The 23,593-nt window shown below is 40.7% G+C and overlaps 1 protein-coding gene across 3 annotated transcripts in view; it reads left to right on the top strand.

The window, feature by feature from the left end:
- RAPGEF4 (Rap guanine nucleotide exchange factor 4) overlaps window positions 1-23,593 on the top strand; it is a 298,329-nt gene that overhangs the window by 54,654 nt on the left and 220,082 nt on the right. For all 3 annotated transcript variants that reach the window (XM_058549262.1, XM_058549268.1, XM_058549260.1), the window contains exons 3-4: window positions 2,451-2,539; window positions 20,534-20,680. In XM_058549262.1, the coding sequence (XP_058405245.1) occupies window positions 2,451-2,539; window positions 20,534-20,680 (236 nt within the window). The remainder of the gene's footprint in view (window positions 1-2,450; window positions 2,540-20,533; window positions 20,681-23,593) is intronic.

Genomic DNA, 23,593 nt, shown 5'->3' on the forward strand with positions numbered 1-23,593 from the left:
CTACAATATTTAGTTCTGTGTAGCATTTCCTTAACTTTGTTCACAGCATGTAAATGGTTCTTCCAGGGCAGCCTACTTTCTGGATGGAGCTAGAAGGATGTACTGATTCATATATTCAGCTATATCCTTAGAAATTCAACTAATTATTTTCTCTATCTCAAGAAATATATGAACCAGTAGGATATTAAATAAAGATAAGAGGATTCTTAACTAATGCTAATAGTAATGTTTTGAATTAACCTGAGTGATATCGTCTATTCCAAGTATGAATAAGGGACATGGAGAGTAAAACGATAGAGTGACAGCTGCATTAAAAAAATGCATTTTCTCGTTAAAAAAATAATGCTTTTCCATCTGTTGGGATGCTTTATGCTGCACTAACAGAAAACGCTCATCCAACTGGCTTGAAGAATCAATTACTCATACAAGGAGGGAAAAATCAATTACTCATATGCAAGAAGTCCTGAGGTAGGATGGCTTCAGAGTTAGTTAATTAAGTGACTCAATGACATTATTAAGGTCACAGGTCCCTCCCATCTTGTTTTTTGTTTTTGTTTTGCTATGCCTCCTCAGGTGTTGGCTTTTGTTCTCAGACTTGACCCAAATGATTCTAAGACAGCTACAGCAATTAGAGGTATTACATGCTAATACAACAACATCCTGATGAAGCACTATTTCTTCTTGTGTCTCTTTTTCAGAAGTCTCCCAGGAGACTTCCTATATTGTTTCGTTGGCCAGAATTGCATCATATACCCACGTCTAAACCAATCACTGGCAAAGAAAATGGGATCACCATGATTGATTTAGACCAATCATGATTACCCCAGTGGAGCTAGGGAAGAAATGCACAGGCTCTGAGCACTTGGCCCTGTGGAGGAGGGTGGAAACTTGTATAAAATCTGGGTTCACTCAGATAAGAGGAAGGGAGGGCATGATGCTAGGTGGGAACCAATGGGTCTGTCATGACATCATTGTAGAAAATTTAGAAGACAGACAAAATAGAAATCACCTACAATCTCCAAACTCAGAGAATACTGTTAACACTTTGTGTGTATCCTTCAAGGTGTTTTCCCATGTGTGCACATGCAAACATAGTCCCACTGCTATTAAAAAAATCGTCCATACATATTGTTTTCAAACCAATATTTGTTTTCTTACTGAATCAGAAACTTTATTCTTTTGGGGATGAGACTCTTATTTTCTGTTTCTTAAAGCCATTTTCCAAATGAATCTTCTGTGATATGTAATGTGAATTTGATTGGCAAGTGATGATGTCTTTGGAGCCAAGAAGTTCATGAAAGGCAAAGCCCTAACTTTAAAATAAGTCACTTACAAAGGGTAGGAACAGCACAGCTACTGGAGAGGCCAGCTATAAACTCATCAGTCCCTCCTCTCAAGCTTATCATGGAGCTTGGTAGGCTGCCATTGTTCTTTGCCTTTCCACAGCGTGTCTTATTCAGGGAGTTTAGAGCAGCTTGTCATCATTAATTATGGCTCCCAGAAGCTTGCTCTTATGCCATGAGCGCTAGCCTTGCCAGAACTCAAGTGTCCCACTGACTTGTCATGTGATTTTTCATTGAATCACTTGACCTCTGACTCTAACTGTGAAAAGAATTTACAAATATCAGATCATTCCATCTGGTTATTTAGCTAGGATATTTAAAAGGATAGTTGGGTTTGTATGAGATTTTAGAACCAGTGTTTCAGAATGACTTTCCAAAGTACTTAATATAATATGAAAACTAAGGTTCTATCTAAATATCTAAATGTTTTCTCTCTGAGATTACAAAAGTAAAGCAAAATCAGATTTGGACATTTATGATGAGAGTCGTTTCTAAAGAGTAGTTAACTCCTAATGCCTAAAAGGAGTGAATTTATAAAAAACGAGAAAATGGACAATGATAATACAGTAGTCAAATTTTTAAAGTAGGTTTTATTTTTCTTAATCATTCATTGGTTAGCTTAAAAGGAGACATTCTATCCTAGAAAACACATTGCTTTTAATATAAATAAATTTAGAAAATTGGGGTGATGGTCTGGTACTTTGTTGAGTCAAATAACCTTGTTAATATGTACCCATATAAAGTAATAAGTTTCCAGGAATCACTATACAATGAAATGTATTTAAGATAAATTACATTGAACATCAGTCAATTCTTCTTAAATTCAAAGGATCTTATAACATTTAGGGTTATCATTCCTTATTAGTGCTCTGTAAATATAAAAGAGTTCTGTAGTTCCATTTCATAGAACGTTGAGTAAGTTGGATATAGCTTTGTTGATAGATGAGGAAAAGAGAAATATGTCATGATCTTGTGAGAATAGATAGAGGAAGGGTGGTAAACTCAGCTAGGTCCAAGTCATGCTTATACTAACCAGTGAGAAACTTTCAGGTCATACGATAAAACCGACTTATATTTGGTATATTTACATTACTATTTCTTTTTCAGTATTTCGCCAGGGTGATATTGGAACAAACTGGTATGCTGTCCTAGCAGGGTCTTTGGATGTTAAAGTGTCTGAGACCAGCAGTCATCAGGTAAGATACCTTATTTTTTTTTTAAGTAGGATTTATTATTGTTGTTTTTAAAGACACATTATGCCTATGTCTTCCATTAAAATTACATTTTCAAACCCATTTCCTCTTTCCCATAGCAAGAAGTTCAACAAGTGTTTGTTGAATTCTTTTATAAAGTCACTCAAGAAACATATATAATGAATGTCTTCCATGACTTGAGTATTAAGCCAAATGTTGAAACGTGAAGCACAAGAACACATTGCCTGCCTTCCCAGAGCTTGCCGTCTATTGGGAAATGCAAACAATTCAATTGCAATGTGATAAATTGCTATTGTGTAAGGTGAAATGTGAGCAAAGGAGCAGGAGAAGCAAGTCTTCCTAGGTTTCTCCTCAGATCCTTCCTCTGTCTGGTCTCCTGACTTTTCTTCGTCTTAGAAGTGATCCCCTCGTCAGCCCTGTAGGAGCTCCAGTGCTGCAGGGGAAGTGTGGTTGATGCAGTCCCCTGAAAAATCTCTCACTGTTTCTCTACCTTATTGTTTCAAATGTGGAAAGGCCAATAATGTATATATTTTTTCTAAAGTGCAGCACTGGCTTCTTTTATCTTCATTAGTCACCTGTGAGGAGCTTGGCATCCTAGCTGACAAAACTCATATTCTTTTTTTGCCCCCCACAATATTTGTAAGTATTTAAAAATAGAGCCGGCCCCGAGGCTTAGCGGTTAGGTGCGCGCGCTCCGCTGCTGGCGGCCCAGGCTCGGATCCCGGGCGCGCACCGACGCACCACTTCTCCGGCCATGCTAAGGCCGCGTCCCACATGAAGGATGTGCAGCTATGACATACAACTACCTACTGGGGCTTTGGGGGAAAAAATAAATAAATTAAAAAATAAATAAATAAATAAATAAATAAAATAAAATTAGACGCAGCAGGGCCAGCCCAGTGGTATAGCAGTTAAGTTCGCATGCTCTGCTTCGGTGCCTGGGGTTCGCAGGTTTGGACCCCGGGCGCTTGCTGACACACCGCTTGTCAAGCCATGCTTGGCGGTGTCCTATATAAAGTAGAGGAAGATGGGCATGGATATTAGCCCAGGACCAATCTTCCTCAGCAAAAAGAGGAGGATTGGCATCGGATGTTAGCTTAGGGCTGATCTTCCTCACACACACACAAGAAAATTAAATTTAGACTCAGAGACTCCTTTCATATCTGCAGTGACCTTTGCTCCATCATTATTCTGTGAGGCCTAAATGTACAGTGTCTTCTTGTTTGGAGCCAAGAACCTTGAATGTCAAATGTACGGCCCCTAAAGGCTTACCTTCAAGCCTCAAGATGAAGATGGTCCATGTTTTCTATCCAAATAGTCAGGATTCAGATAAAAACTGAAGGAAGGGAATTGGCTAATTGTAAAATGGGAAAGAATTATCAAGAAGAATCAAAGAATCAGTTAAAGGGAGAAATAACTTACAGCCAAGTATCACGTTTAAGACAGTGCCTCTTGGCCTTTTTCCTATGTAAGAAGCATTTATGACACACTCAATTTGAGATTTAAATTTTGCAGGAACTTGTGTGCATATTGGAGTTGTGGGCAGTCACCACCTAAAAAATGGAGAAGTTCCCCAAAAGAGTGTTGGTAAGGTGGACATTTGGAGTTGGGATATAGTTGCCTGTGTTATGCCCATTGTTATGGATAGTTAGAGTCTCAGGCCAGTGCCCAAGAGCTACTTAACCTATAGGATACTTTTTCTATGCATCAGTGCATCAAAAGTTTCAGTAGAACCTGCCTGGAGCCTGCACCTCCCAACCTTGATGGGACCGTCTCTCTTCCCCTCTCTCACCAGGCCAGTTTTCTCTTGGATTTTAGAGAGGGCCAAGGTGAGAGGTGGGTTTTGATTCTTGTAAGCTGCCTCAGTTTCCCAATGAGATTGAGAAGAGCTAGCATTTCTTGGATGTGTGCCATGTGCTGGGCAGTGTTCTAAGCACCTAACAGGTATGTATTTACTCTTTGAATCCTCGCAACAACCCTGTGGAATAGGTCATATAACTGTGCTCATTTTATAGATTAGGAAACTAATCTCCAAGTGGTTAAATAACTTGCCCCAAGTAACGTATCTAGAAATTCAGGGAACCAAAATTAAAACCCAAGCAGTCAGGCACTTGAACATATGCTCTTAGCCACTGCTCTGTACTGTTGACTCAGGAGAAACATGACGCAACATGCAACTTCCCCCTCTCTCTGCCATTTCTCATCCTTTCAGATAACCCCTGTCCCTTATCTTTGCACACCTTCTGCCTGCAGGCTGCTGTCCTGGTGGGTACCCTCTGGGCCCCTCTGCTCAGAGCTGCTCCTGATACTTTCCTTAACCAGGTCTCACCTGCGTGAATGTGCAGAGGGGACAGGGCCTAGAAGAGGATGATTCTCCTTGTTCCTCTGAGTGGCCCTGAATGAGTAATGATGGAGAGAGGGGAGAAGTTGAAAAGAGAAAGGTGAGGAAAGAGATGAAAGGGCAGGAAGATGAGAATTAAGGAGAAAGGGGGGAAGGAAAGGAAAACCCAGAGAAGAGAGAGGAGGAGAGAAGAATAATAAAAGAAGGCAGAGTAGATGTACCTAAGGGATGATAAGCAACGTCAGCAATGAGGTGCTGACACATCAGATGTTAAAAGCTGGCATGAGATTTGGTTGTATTAAAATAGTATTTGGCCAGGGGCTTGCGGAATATTGCCCTGGACCAATTATCTCTCACCATGAGGTGCTAGCAAAGAATAGCTAATAAAACTTTGTTAGCTGTGTGTTTTTTTTTAATTTTAGTAAACTTTTAACTCTAGATTTTAGCTGTGATTTTGACCTCAAACTCAATGCAGAGCACTTTCCTTAATCTGAGCTTGATCTTCTCTTAATTTATTAGGAATTATGAGCTTTATACCAAAGCTAGCTTACTGCCTCCTCTGAGTACTTTACCCTACAATGTCCAACTGGAGTTTTCTGGATTGATTTGTATAGTTACTAAGATATAAGGAAGAGAAAGCACATTGACCTCTACATCCTCCATCCCTCCAGAGAGTAACCTGAGATAGACAGAAAGCCAGCCTTCCAGGAATCTCTGATGAGCGGGACATGGGTCCAACCACATGGGAGGAAGAAGCTAAGGAGAATGAACAAGGTGGCTGAGCCTCCCCCTATGGCAAGCTGCTTGAATGGGAGAAACAAAAAAGCCATATTTACCTGCACTAGCCTTGTAATGGGCTCTGGGTCTCTGCTTATTAGTGATGTGGCCAAATCAGGATAATGAGTTAGCCAATCAGAGTAGTACCCTGTTTAGGTCAGGGTTCTCCAGAGAAACAGAACCAATAGGAGATAGATAGACAGACAGACAGACAGACAGACAGATAATTTTAAAGAATTGGCTTATGTGATTGTGGGAGAGCCGGCAAGTTTGAAACCTGTAGGGCAAGCTAGCAGGCTGGAGGTTCAGGTAAAAGTTGATGCTGCAGTCTTGAGTCCAAAAGCTAGAAACTCAGGCAGAATTTCTATGTTGCAGTCTAGAAGCAGAATTCCTTCTTCTTTGGGAAACCTCAAGGGAAACCTATTTGCTCTTAAGGCCTTCAACTGATGGGATGAGGCCCACCCACATTATGGAAGATATTCTGCTTTACTTAAAGTCTATTGATTCCAGTCACATCTAAAAAATACTTTTACATCAAAATGTAGACGAATGTTTCACTAAACAACTGGTTATCATAGTCTAGCCAAGGTGACACATAAAATTAACCATCATATACCCCAGTGGGGAGCAAAATGGGGTTGGGTAATGGGCCATAGGAGGAGAAACTAGGAAAGACCTGGAATTCCTACTTCTAGAGACCAGCAACAACATTACCAGGTGCCTTAATTGTGTCACACTGTGCTAGGGGTTCTGTGTACATTTCCTGACTTCATCTTTAGGCATTCATGTCCTATTTTACAATTAGGCTTGAAAATAAGGCTCCGCGACATTAGGTGAAACTGTCCCAGAGCCACACAAATGTATGTGACCAAATTTAGATTTGAATTCAGGTCTGACATACTCCAAATTTCATGTTCTTCCTGTTGCTCACACAGAAAAGAAGGTGGGCAGGCGACAGTAAAAGAAAAAGAAGAAAAGTTAAAAAGAGACTAAGAGAGAATTAAAGAAAGAGAAAAGAGGTGACAGCATAGAGTCAAGTGTTTAAAAGTGGGTAGGGAAGAGTTTCTTGCTAGCCTCCCCTTCATTTTTGTTCCTCAAGTCTCTCCCTGCCCTGCGTGCTTGCCTTCTCATCTGCGAGTCAGGAGTCAGAGGAGATGGTGGTGGTCACTTCCCAAACTTGTCTCTGAGTTTCAGCCTCTCAGTGGGGTATTAGCTGAGACTTAATGGTGAGATAAGAGCAGGAATAGCTAATGGTCGTGGAGCGCCCACTACAGGCAGCTATGTGCAAAGCACTTTACAGGCATTATTTCCCTACACTCCCCTCCCCACTTTAGTGCTATTATTAGTCTCATTTCACAGGTAAGATGCTAAATGACTTGCCCAAGCTCACACAGCCACTAGGTCTCAGAGCCAGTTCTTTGTGATCCTAGGGCTCAAGTTCTTGACCACTATGGTTGTACAGGAGCCGTCCAGAGAGTGTGAAGGGGAAAGAACAGAGTGAGGGCTGAGCAGTTTAGGAATAATGAATGTGGGGAGAAGAAGCTTTTCCCTTGCAGCCCCCCTAACTGCCTTCCTACATTTCTGATGCCAGCTCAGACCTCCGCACCTCCTCACCTCCAACTCCATCTTGCACGTGTTCGCTCCACCTGAGGCGTGCTGTTGGGGAAGGCCCGCTTCTCACACTCCGCGGGGCTGCCCCTGGGGCGCGGGGCCCTCATTCTACCACCTTTTAGATCTGGAGATCCACCTTGAATGGGTGTGGCCCATCCCTTCAAAGGGCTTCTAGGTTAGAAGGTGGGTCAGATAAGTATGGGTGATAAGGGAGGGAAACCTTTTAGGTATGTAAAAGGTGGAGGTGAAATGTTAGAAAGGTGTTGATGGCACGTATGGAGGGTTGAGAGAAAGGGAGGACCTGACTTGGTTGAAGAGGTGGATGGTGGTGCCACTAACTGAAGTGAGGAACACAGAAGGAAGAAAACTCTTCACGGATTCTGGTATAGTATTTTTGTACTATACATTTACTAGATATTAGTGATTTGATGGACTTTTTTTTCTGAAAAAGAAATCACTCGATTTCTTTTATATGGTGATAGGAAGGGATGACTCTATGTAACTGTGAAGAATACATAGGCCATACATATTCTATTTGGCTCATAAATTCGTATTACCTTCCTGCCTGTTTCAGTGTAATATTGCTTTTTCTCCCTTCCCGTCATTCTCTTATACTTTCTTTCTCACTAGGGTAAGAAAACACAGTTTCTTGCCATCTGTATGATTGGTTTGGAAGGTTCTTCTTGAATTCTTTGGGCTCTGGGTTGAGGGTCACACATTTCTACTTGGCGATATCCTAGGAGCACAGTAGTAGTAACTCTTATCATTTGCAAAGCATTTCACTCGCGTTCTTTTGTTCGAGCCACCCTGTCAGGTAGACCCAGCTGTGTCGTATCTTGCCCAAGTCACAGGTGAATGAGTGGTCTGCTCAGGATGACATAGTGGTGACCCATAGAGCTGGAAGTCACTGTGATTTTCTTACCCAATCTAGAGTTTTGCCCCCACCATCCCTAGCGTTAGCCAGCATGTTCAGCCATTTATCTGGTGTGTCTGGGAGGTGTCTACAGTACAAAAGGCGTTTGCTCCCAGGTGCCTTTAGTATCCATTGGTGGTGGTGGTGGTGTGTGGATCCTTCTTTGTCCCCCTGGATCACTGATGCCTGAGATTCTAACAAAGAAAGCCATTGATACTACATTTGGGAGAAGTATTAAAATACAGATGCTCAGATGAGTGGTAATATATACTTCAGGCCCTTTCCTGGGAGGGGAGGATGGAGAAAAAAAGCCATTGGGTTGTGGGGAGCGAGATGGCTCACCTCCCAGTTTTGCTTGGGGTTAGCCCGCTGGGTCAGTTTAGAAATGTCTGCCACGGCTTCCCTGGTGAATTCTACCAAACATTCAAAGAAGACTTAATACCTATCCTTCTCAAACTCTTCCAAAAAATTGAGGAGGGGGGAAGCTCCCTAACTCATTCTACAAAGCCGACATTACCCTGATACCAAAACCAGACAAGGACAGCACAAAAAAAGAAAATTACAGGCCAATATCACTGATGAACATCGATGCAAAAATCCTCAACAAAATACTAGCAAATCGCATACAACAATACGTTAAAAAGATTATACACCATGATCAAGTGGGATTTATTCCAGGTATGCAGGGATGGTTTAACATTCGCAAATCAATCAATGTGATACACCACATTAATAAAATGAAGAATAAAAATCACATGATCATCTCAATAGATGCAGAGAAAGCATTTGACAAGATACAGCATCCATTTATGATAAAAATTCTGAATAAAATAGGTATAGAAGGAAACTACCTCAACATAATAAAGACCATATATGAGAAACCCACAGCTAATATCATCCTCAATGGTGAAAAACTGAAAGCTATCCCTCTAAGAACAGGAACCAGACAATGATGCCCACTGTCACCACTCCTATTTAACATAGTACTGGAAGTCCTAGCCAGAGCAATCAGGCAAGAGAAAGAAATAAAAGGGATCCAAATTGGAAAGGAAGAAGTGAAACTGTCACTATTTGCAGATGACATGATTTTATATATAGAAAACCCTAAAGAATCCACCAGAAAACTTTTAGAAGTAATAAACGAGTATGGTAAAGTTTCAGGATACAAAATCAACATACAAAAATCAGTTGCATTTCTATACACTAACAACGAAGTAGCAGAAAGAGAAATAAGAATACCATCCCGTTTACAATTGCAACAAAAAGAATAAAATACCTAGGAATAAACTTAACCAAAGAGGTGAGAGAGCTGTACACGGAAAACTATAAAACATTGCTGAAAGAAATTGAAGAAGACACAAAGAAATGGAAAGATATTCCGTGCTCTTGGATTGGAAGAATTAACATAGTTAAGATGTCCATACTTCCTAAAGCCATCTATAGATTCAATGCAATCCCTATCAAAGTTCCAACAACATTTTTCACAGAAATAGAACAAAGAATCCTAAAATTTATATGGAACAACAAAAGACCCCGAACAGGTAAAGGAATCCTGAGAAAAAAGAACAAAGCTGGAGGTATCACACTCCCTGATTTCAAAATATACTACAAAGCTATAGTAACCAAAACAGCATGGTACTGGCACAAAAACAGACACACAGATCAATGGAATAGAATCGAAAGCCCAGAAATAAACCCACACATCTATGGACAGCTAATCTTCGACAAAGGAGCTAAGAACATACAATGGAGAAAAGAGAGTCTCTTCAACAAATGGTGTTGGGAAAACTGGATAGCCACATGCAAAAAACGAAAGTAGACCCTTACCTTACACCATACACAAAAATTAACTCCAAATGGATTAAAGACTTGAATGTAAGACCTGAAACTATGAAACTTCTAGAAGAAAACATAGGCAGTACATTCTTCGACATCGGTCTTAGCAACATATTTTCAAGCACCATGTCTGACCGGGCAAGAGAAACAATAGAAAAAATAAACAAATGGGACTACATCAAACTAAAAAGCTTCTGGAAACCATCAACAAAACGAAAAGACAACCTAAGAATTGTGAGAAGATATTTGCAAACCATACATCTGATAAGAGGTTAATCTCCAAAATATATCAAGAACTCATGCATCTCAACAACAAAAAAACTACCAACCCAATTAAAAAATGGGCAAAAGACCTGAACAGACATTTCTCCAAAGAAGATATACAGATAGCCAACAGACACATGAAAAGATGTTCAAAATCATTAACTATCAGGGAAATGCAAATCAAAACTACAATGAGATATCACCTCACGCCCGTCAGAATGGCTATAATTAACAAGACAGGAAACAACAAGTGTTGGAGAGGATGTGGAGAGAAGGGAACTCTCATCCACTGCTGGTGGGAGTGCAAACTGATGCAGCCACTATGGAAAACAGTATGGAGATTCCTCAAAAAATCAAGGATAGAACTACCATATGATCCAGCTATCCCACTGCTGGGTATTTATCCAAAGAACTTGAAAACACCAATGCATAAAGATACATGCACCCCTGTGTTCATTGCAGCGTTATTCTCAATAGCCAAGACTTGGAAGAAACCTAAGTGCCCATCAAGGGACGAATGGATAAAGAAGATGTGGTATATATACACAATGGAATACTACTCAGCCATAAGAAACGATGAAATCCAGCCATTTGTGACAACATGGATGGACATTGAGGGTATTATGCAAAGTGAAATAAGTCAGAGGGAAAAGGTCAAATACCGTATGATTTCCTTCATTAGGTAGTAGATAATAACAATAATAAACAAACACATAGAGACAGAGATTGGATTGGTGGTTACCAGAGGGGAAGGGGGAAGGGGGAAGGGAGGAGGGCGAAAGGGATAATTCGGCACATGTGTGTGATGATGGGTTGTAATTAGTATTTGGGTGGTGAACATGATGTAATCTATGCAGAAATAGAAGTATAATGATGTACACCTGAAATTTATACAATGTTATAAACCAATGTTACTGCAATAAACAAAAAATTTTTTAAAAAAATTAAAAAAAAGAAACGTCTGCCAGCTGGTCATGCCAGAGTCATGACCCAGCGGGTTGACTCTGCCTCACCCTGTGGGTCTGCTCCTGGCTCAGGACGCATCAGACAGTGGTACAAAATCCTGCTGAGCATTGTCTGGACCCTACTTCTCTCCCTCTCACACAGTTAGGCCCTTTCCAAGCAGAGCCCCAGGGCCAACACTCTCTTCTGCTGCCTGCCTTCCCTTTGGCTGAGTCCTCCCATCCAGGCTACAAGTGTGGACTGGAGGGGAGAGACAAAGCCTCTGGATGAGGGAGGGATACTGGCCCTACTCTCGGAGACCCTCCCCAAGGTGCTGGTGCAACTTTGCTTTCATTTCTTTTGCTGTAGCCTTGAAACCATGTTTGCGCTAAGAATTCTAGGAAATAGATTATTCTGTTCCTATTATTTTGATGAACTTTTAGAGACTACTCTCCTTGCAAATGTCTTTCTATTCTACTTCTTAAAACATAACCTGCTTCAGAAACTTGTCGCCTGTGTCCCTGTGTAATTGTCCAAGGCACCTCTCCCAGCTTCCCAGACACTTTTCCTCTCTTGGCCCATAAAACTGAGAATGCCTAGCAAGCACGCCCTGCCCACAGACCACTTCACCAGACGCCAAAGTGCCCCAGCCGGGCTCACATGCTCACGTAGATTTCCACTTGGTAGCACAGATCCTGTCAAGGAGTAATCCTTCCAGTTCCCAATGACACTTGTCCCCACCCTCAGTTTCTTACCTAAGTCTGACCAGGACACATATGCCTTCAGGTGCCCACAGCTGAACTCTTGTGCTCAGGAACCTGCCCGTCTTGGGTGCCTATTTAACTTGATGGGCTAAAAGGCAGAGATTTTACATTCCCGCTAGAATGAATAATACTATGGGTGTACTTTTTCTCATTCATATTTGAATGGATTTAAGGTTAGAAGTGAACATTCGAACAAGTTATAAAAAATAAATAATAAATTTAAAAACAATAAATAAACTTACGGACCTCACTATATCAGACAACAATACCCAACTTTGTGTGTGTGTTTCAGAGATAGAAAGAAAAAGAGAGAGACAAGGTCCTGCTTTTCTCTGCGGATTTTATAGGTGAGGGGCCTTTTTGGCATGGTAAATATTTAAATCCTAGAAATAGATAAGGTTTTAAGTTAATCTTTACACCAAAAAAGTATAAAATTTTTCCAGTCAGATGAAAGAATAATTTCTGATGGCTGCTGACTGAATAAACGTTCATGCTGTAAAATAGAGAATGGGATGGTTTATTAATTCGTTAAAACTTCTACATCGCTATAACAGATGCTGTTTAAAGTGTTAGTATTTACCTAATGCAATGCACAGTGGTTAAAATTAGACCTCTTTTGAAATCCTCTCTGCCACTTAATTGCTGTGCTGTGTGACCTTAGGCAAGTTAGATTACCTATAGGTTGGGGACGCTAGTTCCTACCTTAACTAAGGTAAAGTGTATAAAGCACTTACTACAGAGCCTGGCATAGAGCAGGGGTTCCGTACTTTTTATTACTATTTCGGGAAAGAAAAGTTGGTTGTCTAGAGTGGAATGCTGTTGGTTGCGATGCCTGCAATGCAGTCATTTTGTCACAAGAGGGCAGTGCTAGAACAGAAAAAGGAGGAGAGGCACTTGGCGCTAGAAATGGCAAGAAGTTGAACAATATCGTTCAACCATTTCATGGGATCGGAGAATCTGGGCTGCACTTGGCCTCGGTCATCCCTGTATTCGTCCTCGTATCTGTCTCCCTGAAATTCTCTGGCAATTTTTAGCCCAGTTTTGGAAAGCGATCTTTTACTGGTTCTTCCCCCAAAATAAAATAATGGGCTTTTATTTACCCTCTCTTTGTCTCTTCAACAAAGATGTGTTTAAGTGTTGCATTTTTGTTTATAAAATTTGAAGTGCAGACATGTTTCTCAGTAAGATGGGTGTCTCTATCTTTCTCTGTCTTTCTGTCTTTGCCTGTCTGATTCTCCCATTGACTCTCATTTCATCCCATTATTTCCAGACAGAAAACATCACAGTCATCAGGAAACATTTTCTGAACACATTTATTGAGCCCATAAAACGTGAAAGGTGCCAATCCCCAGCGGTTGTTTGTAATCTCTTACTACTTGTCTGTGCTCGGGTCATGCTATTTGTTAGAAGCTGATCAGGAGTTTATTTAGCATCCTGAACGTTGCATCTGCAGACTGTATTTAGTTTTGTTGCCATGTAATTCTTTGTTTGGGTGGATGCGAGATTGAGCCACAGTGCAGGACAGACTGGCTCTCTGCTGTAATGGGCTGGCCTCCTTGATTCGGTTATCAGAATGCTAATGCTAGTCCATTCTCATCGAAACTTCCCACAGCCAGTTTGCCTGATCTTGTTAAGCTATGTCTCATACTGATTCCAGAGAAGTGCTCTGAAAGTAACAGACATGCCATGGCTGTTTGTTAGAAAAAAACACATTCTACTTAATCATTTTGCCTTCATGCTTGGCAATAAATCCTTTGACAGCACATACAATCTAATGTCTTGACAAATTCAGAGACTAGGCTCCATTAAATTTTTATTTTTTAAAAGGACTTGGAGCACTCAGTAAATTCTAGGGCTGAATTCAAGCTCATGAAATAAATGCAGGCACTACCAAACTTAATGGGAAGTATTGCCTCTAAGCCTAAAATAAAAATTGTAAAAATACTTGCTTTGTAAGAATTTGTATTTCAGGGTCTACACACTTAAAGGACCAATTTTTCCCTCGAGGTTAACCGAACGTGGATCCAAAACAATAATTATGCCATGAGACATTTAACTCTTCTTGAGCCATTAGTATGGAAGTGAGTTAAATATGCATAATAAAAAGATCTGATACCCCTTGAAGTTACTTGACAATTAGAAAAAAGTCTTTATATACTTAACGCAGAGAATTCTTAGGTCTATTTTATTGATTATTAGTTATTTTAAATTTCATCAGAATGTCTGTAACTCGTGTAAGTTGGATTTCAGCAGATGCTTATAGACATTATTTACAAGGCCCATGTTTGTTAGTTTGGATATCAATGACACATAACCATTGGCTTTCTTAACGCCATTCTCATTTTCATACCGTAGAAATGTTTATAATGAAACAAACAAATACAATGCCTCATATGAGAACGCTTGCTTTAAGAAAACCCAGTATCGGGGCCGGCCCTGTGGCTTAGTGGTTAAGTGCGCACGCTCCGCTACTGGTGGCCTGGGTTCGGATCCCAGGCACGCACCGATGCACCGCTTGTCTGGCCGTGAGGCAGCGTCCCACATACAGCAACTAGAGGGATGTGCAACTATGACATACAGCTATCTACTGGAGCTGTGGGGAGAAAAGGGGGAAAAAAAAAGGAGGAGGATTGGCAATAGATGTTAGCTCAGGGCCGGTCTTCCTCAGCAAAAAGAGAAGGATTAGTATGGATGTTAGCTCAGGGCTGATCTTCCTCAGAAAAGAAAAGAAAACCCAGTATACCTTACTTCAGACATACAAAGCAGACAAATTAAGGGGTGATTAGTTGCAGTACAGAAGGATTCTTTGATTTACAGCAGGAGAGTTCTTTTGAATACAAGCTCCCCCAGAGAGCTGAAGTGTTTTGCAGATCATTCAAACCACTTGACATCCAGACTGGGGGACAGAGAAACTTGGAATTTAAGTGTTGAAACGCCATTGTTAATTGAAGATTAACACAAGAATAATATAGACATTCTCTGTTATTTAAATAATAGAAAAACATAATTTGCTTTTTAGAAATGTAGCTAACCTATACATGTATGTAAATACGGCTGAGTCAGAAATAATACTTTCTATTATTTGTGGAGCACCTACTATGTACCAGGAATCATATAGGACTCTGTGTATATATTATTTTATTTATAGTGCATCCTGTTAATAATCTTATAAAAGATTGTGCCCATTTCATAAATGAGGATACTGAGGCAACTGGGAACATTCTACCCAAAGGGCCTAGTAATTGGCAGAGAAGAGTTTTGAGTCTAGGTCTACAAGGCTGGTACTTTTCTCACTGAGCTGCTTCCAGGGGGCGTTCCTGCTAAGCATTGAGTGTGCTGACTCTGGGTGCCTCTAGCTGTGTGTCCTTTGCCTGATGCCCCCTGCCTTTCATTGCGGTGGCATTGTTGACATCTTTGTTAACTGACCTAATACTAACTTTTATGAATGGAGATAACCAGACCCCACCTATCCCACTGAACCACATATTGTGGAATGTATTGCTCGTGACTTCAGTTGGTGCCTAACTGGGCAGAGGAGGAGAACCTGGAAACTGGGGGCTGCCCGGAGTGGAGGTGGGAACTATCTAGAGGGCATATTCAGGTGGTGCTGGGCAGGACATGGAGAGGAAGCTGAACGTTGGAGCAAAACAGCCCCCAGGTTAGTATGGTGAAGGGGCGAGGCAGGTCTCACAAGTGGTAACATGAGGGGGCATGGCTTGGTGATGGGCGGGGAGTCAGGAAGCAGGCCCAGTGATGGAGGTGGGCAGCCGGGCAGCCTGACGGAGAGCCCGGCATTAGAAGGAAGCCAGAGAAGAACGGGGGCCCAGCAAGGGCTGTCAGAACAAGATGGTTGGCCACTTTCAGAAGAATTAGGATACCAGGCAGGTTCTCAAGGCAGAGATGCAGAAAGAGAGAAACTCAGTTTCTCCAACCAAGGTAGGAACTCCATTATGAGAATTGGGGCACAGGATCAGAGTAGGAAAAGCAGAAATGCTGCTGTGATTCTTAGTTTCTGGCTTATGACTGCTTACATTTCTCCTAATGAGGAAGAGGATTGGTGTCCCAGCTTGGAAGGGATTTGATCCTCTAGGTGAGGGTCAAATGGACCCCAATGTTGGAATTGGGGAGTTAGAGGGGCAGCAATGCCAAATGTTGTATATTTTCCTGGCGATTTGGACTTACTAGGTATTCAATAAATACATAGATTGGCTGATTGAATAAAGAACCTGTATGGATTCTCTATAGGTTCGGTCAGAGGAAGAAACCAGATGACGTGTCAGTGATGTGCCATCAATAATTCTTGTTTTGAGAGCCCATCACCCCTAGTTATATAGTAGAATTGGCCTCAGCGACCCAGTATGCTTTACTAACACTATGAGATCTTCCCACATGTCACAAGGGATACTGCACTTACGATGTGTCTGACGCAAAGCACTAAGTGATAAGCTGGTCTCTGTCTCTGTTATAGAAGTCCCTTTGGGAATGCTGGTTCAGCCCAGTACCTCCCCAGAGGTCTCACTGTAACTGAGGGCTCACAGCCATGTTTGGCTAACCCACTCTCTTGTTTTGGATTTCCCCAGAAGCTGACCTGAAGACAAAGATTTGGCTACAAATGGTTTTTTTTGAGATGATCCTAGGAAGCATTGTAAGGGAGTGGGGAAGTGAGAGCAGGAATGAAGGCAAGTCAATAAAAAAAGTGTGTTAACAGGATTTCCACTGTGGGCAACTGGCTCACTCCTTCAGGGGACCCTCTAAGACATTGTGTAGGGTTAGGAAGCTCCTATTTAACCTCCTACTCTCATGCCTCCTTGGTGGATGTTGCACTGTACAGGCATTAACTACCCAGCAACCTGCCCTCAGGTGGAGCCATGCAGGTGGCCGAGAGAGGAAGCCGTAGGTATGTATGGGAACTGTCCAGAAAGCTACAAATGACTTTGGGGGGGGGGCCGAATCTGGCAGGACTCCAGCAGCATCTGCTAAACCCACCATCATATATTGAAGACATTCAAGTTTTTTTTGTTTTTTGGGGAGTTTTTTTTGGTGAGGAAGATTGACCCTGAGCTAACATCTGTTGCCAATCTTCCTTTTTTTCCTTGAGGAAGATTGTCGCTGAGCTAACATCTGTACCAGTCTTTCTCTATTTTATATGCAGGACGCTGCCACAGCCTGGCTTGACAAGCAGTGTGTAGGTCCGCGCCCAGGATCTGAACCTGCGAATCCCGGGCTGCCGAAGTGGAGCATGTGAACTTAACCACTATGCCACTGGGCCAGCCCTGACATTCAAGTTTTTAAACCTTCTTTTCATATTTGAAAGTCCTCAAAATACATTGCCATCTTGTCACAAAACAGGACATTCCTTCACTGTTGTTAATGTTTCATATTTCTTGAGTAGGTGCTGATTGCTTTCTTCAGTCTCTATGTCACTGTAAATATTTTCTTCCAGGTAGCCTTTCTGAACACTAATTTGCAAATGAGCAGAAAATAAAACAGTCCTTATTAAATAAGTATTGAGGGGGATGGCCCTGTGGCCTAGTGGTTAAGTTCAGTGCACTCCACTTTGCAGCCCAAATTCAGTTCCCCGGTGGGGACCTACAGTACTCATTGATAGCCATGCTGTGGTAGTGACCCACATACAAAATAGAAGATGATTGACACAGATGTTGGCTCAGGGCCAATCTTCCTCAAGCAAAAAGAGGAAGATTGGCAACAGATGTTAGCTCAGGGCTGATCTTCCTCAGCAAAAATAAATAAATAAATAAATAAATAAGTATTGAGACATGAATAGATTTCTTGAGTATGTGTAAGCTTAAAAGAACTAGTAATGTTACATCCAGAAATGGACAGTTTCAGCCACAGGCAAAGACATGTGTGAAGTATATCTACAGGGGTTCAGGCTTGGAATTCTGACCTATAGGGATCTAGTTAGATGGTAGCGTGGACCAAAATAAGATGCTCCCACCACATTGATTCACATTCATCCTGCTCGTATTTATCCTGCCTTTCAACGTACATACTGAGCAACGTATACTGGTTCTGCTAAATGAGAGAACATTTGAATGTAAATTTCTTAATTTGACAATTATTTTCTAAGCACATTGCAAGGCCCTGCCTGGAATTCAGATAAGACCAGCGCCCATGGGCTATGGAGACGTGATTAGTGTTTAGAGTGAAGATGTTCTTAGGACCTTCCACTTCCCTGTGCCCAGTTATCCCAGTGCCCAATCCATACCTCCCACATCCAGTCAGATTTCTAAGTGTATTTGTCCTAAAAATACTCTGAGTCTGCTGAAAGTCAAGTCTGAACTTGCGAGTAATACTCCTTTCAAGTGAGGATTTACAGTCCTAATTTCAAGATCACATCTTGTATTTGTGACTCCCTGTCCTTAAATTTGAGTGGGTCAAGTATGAAGGAGGAAATGTGTGAAGGACTGATCCCACACTCAGTTCTGGTAGGAGAGTGTGGGTTCCTGGAAATGAGCCTGGGTGCTGGTCAAACGACCGAGGCCGGGTGCCTCTCCTTCCAGAGGTCCTGACACAGTGAGCTACACTGACCAGTGCAGTTGGCAATACTAACATGGCTCAGTTTTGTTGTATGTAATAATGCTTGGGTAATGTTAACTCTCCGGGGGCAGTGCAAGAATCATTTCCACCTTTTGTCTTTATTACAAGACTTGTTCACTAGCAAGGAGACAGGCTCATGTGACTTTCACAGCCTGTGTCTTTCTTTGTATACCTATTGGTAACAAACTACAGGTGTCAGGGATAGGAAGTGAGAAAGGAGAAGACTATTTAATCCATAAAAACCTACAACTAGCTCATGAGTAACAGATCTTCATAGTTCTTTTGCATTAAACTTTGCAGATAACCTTAGATATTTAAGCTACGTGGATAGAGGCAGAAGTAATATTATGGCCCATCCCTGTCAAGTTCTAAAATAGAATTTTATACTGGAAAGTACAAATTAGGTAAAAGAATCCTTTCTGAAGGGTTCAGATGATAAAAAAAAATGTAATAGCTAGTGGGATTCTCAAGGGGAACCTGATATTCCAGAGAATTTTTGAAAGTCTATGACTTACCATAATCCATGTTGTGTTTTTACTAGAATTTGAAAATTACTCAGAAGTACCTAACTCACTGAGTATTGATGTTTCAGTTCTGGGATATTTTTCTGAGTCAATTTGTTTGCAACTGCCTTTCTGGAAAATTTATTAGCAAGCTATTCTTCTGTCTCCCCCTGATCTTTCATTCTTTTTTGAGATATTATTGATTTTATTTTCCAGAACATAATTTTATATGTGTGCAGAAGCAATTTGCTATGGTTCAGGGGACTGGATTCTTATGGGCATTTGTCTTAGTAATGTGATTAGAGTCACTAACTTGATCTTAATAACATTTGTCTATTATCGTGTATTAGACGCGTGAAAGGAAAACTGTGCTTTCTAACTCAGAGGAGTACCCTTGTGTATCTCCCTTCATTGATAATGCCCTGCAAAATTAATGTCAAGGTGATTTCGAGTGGCTATTTGCATTATTTGAGACTAGTTAGGATTAAATACAAGTAGTATCACCAATGTTGCATACAGAGAGAAAATTACTTTTTTTAGTACACCTTAAGAAACTTTTAAATCATTGATTCACAACATTTTATAAACTAGCCACAGTGCACTTCATCCGAAGCTGTTTTTTCTCTGTTGTGGCTGTAGGAGGCAGCATCATACAAAGAGCATGGAATCTACAGTCAGATAGCCATGGTTAGAATCTGACTCCGTTACTTATTATCTGTGTGAACTAGAGCCATCTGAATCAATCACTCTGACCCTCAATTTCTTCATGCTTTCAAGACAGACTGACACAATAGCAGGCCTATTCCAGTTTCCTGTTTAAATATTGTAATTGCATCCTTTCACTAAAAAAACTCAGTTCGTTTTCACAAGATTTCCCTCCTTTTTTCTTAAAGCAGAGAGTAGTCTTATAAAAAGATAACCCTGTCCACAAAAAGACTTTCACAAGCTTGTTGCTAGTAGCTTTATTCATAATATCTCCAAACTAGAAACAACCCAAATGTCCACCAATAGGAGAATGGATAAGCAATCGTGGCATATCCATCCCGTGGAAAATTACTCGTCAGTAAGAGGAAAAAACCACTGATCCGTGCAACAACATAGATGGATCTTACAGACATTATGTTGAGCCAAAGATGCCAGACACCGAAGCATATTGTCTGACTCCTTTTACATGAACTTCTAAAACTGGCAAAATTCCTGTATAGTGATAGAAATCACATCATTTACCTCTGAAAGGAGGGTTTGACTGAAAAGGAGCATGAGGGAACTTTTGGGAGTGATAGAAACATTATGTCTTAATTTGAGTGGTGATTACACGGTGTATGTATTTGTCAAAATTTGTTGAACTGTGCAATCGAATTGAATGTTTTATTGTGCACAGATTATACTTCAATTCAAAGAAAAGACAACTCACCTACTGGTTAAATGTTTAATTTTCTAATGACCAGTTTTTGGGATTCTCAGGATGCAGTGACCATCTGTACTCTGGGAATCGGGACAGCCTTTGGAGAGTCCATTCTGGACAACACACCCCGCCATGCTACCATCGTTACCAGGGAGAGCAGCGAACTGCTCCGCATCGAGCAGAAGGACTTCAAGGCACTATGGGAGGTGAGCCCCAAGGCTTCTTTGTCAATTAACGTAGTGGCAGAAAAGAAAGGGAGCTGCCACGTGGATAATGGCATTACAGTCAAGCCTTAATGTGTTCTGTTCCAAGCCCGTGGATGGAATTTAATTTTCAAAACTTGTTTTTGAAATGAGTGACTGAAAAAGCCATTTTGACACAAGACATCCTTTTTTTTTTTTTTTTTAATTTAGTGCTTGCTCAATTTTCTATAGTTTGACATACCTTATAATTATTTCTTGAATGACCATAGAGTGTTTTATGTATTTCCTCCCTCCTGTTCCACAGATGTATTCTTAACCAGGGAACAAAATACTTTGACATTTTCTTTTGCATTTTAAAAATCATCATTGACATGTTCCCTGGTAAAGTGGAATGAATGGGGTTAACATCTGCTTCATTTAAATGCTTTTAAAAATGATGTGCCCTGTAATAAGGTATGGGAAATGAGGGACATAAAGATGTCTGGTTACTTGCCAACTTCAAAATGCATAGGTGGCACAGCAGTGGATGGATGCTCCTGGCCCTGGGAGCTTGTGCATTTCCCGCTGCTTACCAGCGCCCCTTGGGGTACTGCACTCGTGTACAAGAAGTATGGGGAATAAATCATCTTATATGCTATAATGGCAAATGGAGTACTTAGAAAGGCCCAGCCAAGGCTTGCATCTCTTATGCTTATTCCCTTTTCAGTTCTTCAAGCTTCTGTTTTAACATGTAGTTGTTCCTTGTTTTTGTCTGTGGTTCAGCATGCCCAAGTGTTAACCCATCGAGCTGGCAAGCTTCGTTACTTGTCCCAGTGTGGCTAAGATTTTAAACTTGATCTAAAAAGAGTTTCGTGTAATCAAATAGTTTCCCCCAGAGCCAAAAAAATGACAGATGCATTAAGGGAGCAAACCGGCAGGTGAATGAGTAGTGCTTTGCCTTAAAAGTCCTGCAAAGCCTTGGAAGGCCTTGGTGGTGAAACCTGTTACTTTTATTCTTGGCAGTAGTGAATAAATGGCAGGGTTACTTGTTTGAAATGCTCCTCTTAGAAAATATTAAAGAGCTCCAGCTGCTCTGTAAGATTCAGAGACAAAAGCTAGTTTTCGGAAGGCAAAGCTGAAGTAGGTTTGCATGAGGTGTGTGTGGAGAGGTTTTCTGTCAATTAAAAGGGACCAAGCTTGAGGCAAATAAGCCGTTTTTTGGATCTTTCGTTTTAAAAGGTAAACTGTAAAGACTTTTCCAAAAAGAAAATTTGGGAAACTGGTTTAAGAACAAAAATGATTTCTACCGGGGATGTGTGTCATTATAATTGCTTTTTTCTATGATGACTTATTCAAGTTGCTGATCAAGGATGGTTTGTGGAAATATTTAAAAATTTATTTTCATTAGGAGCCCTCAGTGCTATGAAGGAAGTTCCTGAGAAGTTGCTACCTGTGAACATTTTTTAAAAATTTATTAGAAAAATGTTCAAACATACAGAAAATCAAAAAGGATGCTGTAATGCACACCCATACACCCCGACTTAGTTCGGCAGCTGTTAACCTGTAGCCACATCTGCTTCATCTTTGTTTTTCGCTGAACCACTTTAATGTAAATGACAAACTTCATGACATTTCATCCTAAACATTCAGCGTGTATCTCCAGAAAATTAGAACATCTTGCTACAAACCCATAATATGATTATTTCACCTATAAAACTAAAGATAATATCCTACTGTTACCTAATACTCAGTCCACAGTTCAAATTTCCCCATAAGTATCCATCAATAAATAAATATTTATTCCATAAATATCTTTTATATCTGTTTTATTTCAGGCTCAAATAAAGAACCAGGTATTACATATGATGGTTATCTCTCAGTCAGTCCTTCTCTCCCCCTCCCACCTTTCTCTCTCTCTGTTTCTCTCTCTCTCTCTCCCCATGACATTGACTTGTTAAAAAGGCCACGTCAGTCTCTCCCAAATTCGAGATTTGTCTGATTATTTTCTCATGGTATCTTTTTTGTACCTCCAACCCAGGAGTTCCTATACATGGAAGTTAGAGCTAAAAGATTGATTAGATCAAGTGGAGAATTTTTGGCAAGAAAACATCACAGGTGATACTGAGTACTTGAGGTGATACTGGATGCCTCACGCTTAGTGATGCGTTAGTTATTAAACGGAAATTATTAAATGAGGGTATTGGTCTTGAGGGTGGTCCTTGGTATCCCAAACCTTGCCACATGATTTTGCGGCTCAGCGGGTCCAACCCCTCATCTGAAACCTCAGAGCATAATTTCTGGTCTCCTCTGCCAGTGGCTTATGTGAGCTGAAAAGGATGCATAGAGTTTTTAGTCTGACCTCTTATTTTACAGATGGGGGACTGGAGCCTCAAAGTGAGTAAGAGGTTAGTCAGATACTTCATTTTATTTGCCTGTTCATACAATTAAGTACAGAGTGCAAATTAGGTGCTCAATCAGCGTTTCAACTGGCTAAAGTGAAAATGCAAGAAATTCCATTATCCAGCAAGCTATGTTAATCAGAACTTTATTAATGGACACATTTGTGCATATGCAGTATATGATCATCCTAAGAAATTGTTACATTCTAAATTACCTTCTGAATAAAAAAGATTGTCTTATGTTTGTTCTTCTGTTCATTTATTATCTCCTGTGTGTCAGGTATGGTTATAGCAGTGAGCAAGTTTGACAGAGCTCCTGCTCTCTGGGCCAGGGCTTCTGTTCTACTTGGAGGAGACAGAAAATAAGCTAATAAGTCAATAATATTATTTCAGAGTATAATATATCATTATTATTAAATAAATTTTATTTCTATTCTTAGAATATGGCTGATTCATAGATGGCATATGTAGCGCTAATCTGCTAGCAAAAAATTTGATAACCAGAACATCTATTCCTTGATTATGTCAGACAGTAGAG

This window comes from Diceros bicornis, chromosome 10, assembly GCF_020826845.1.
Source record: "Diceros bicornis minor isolate mBicDic1 chromosome 10, mDicBic1.mat.cur, whole genome shotgun sequence".
NCBI lineage: Eukaryota > Metazoa > Chordata > Mammalia > Perissodactyla > Rhinocerotidae > Diceros > Diceros bicornis.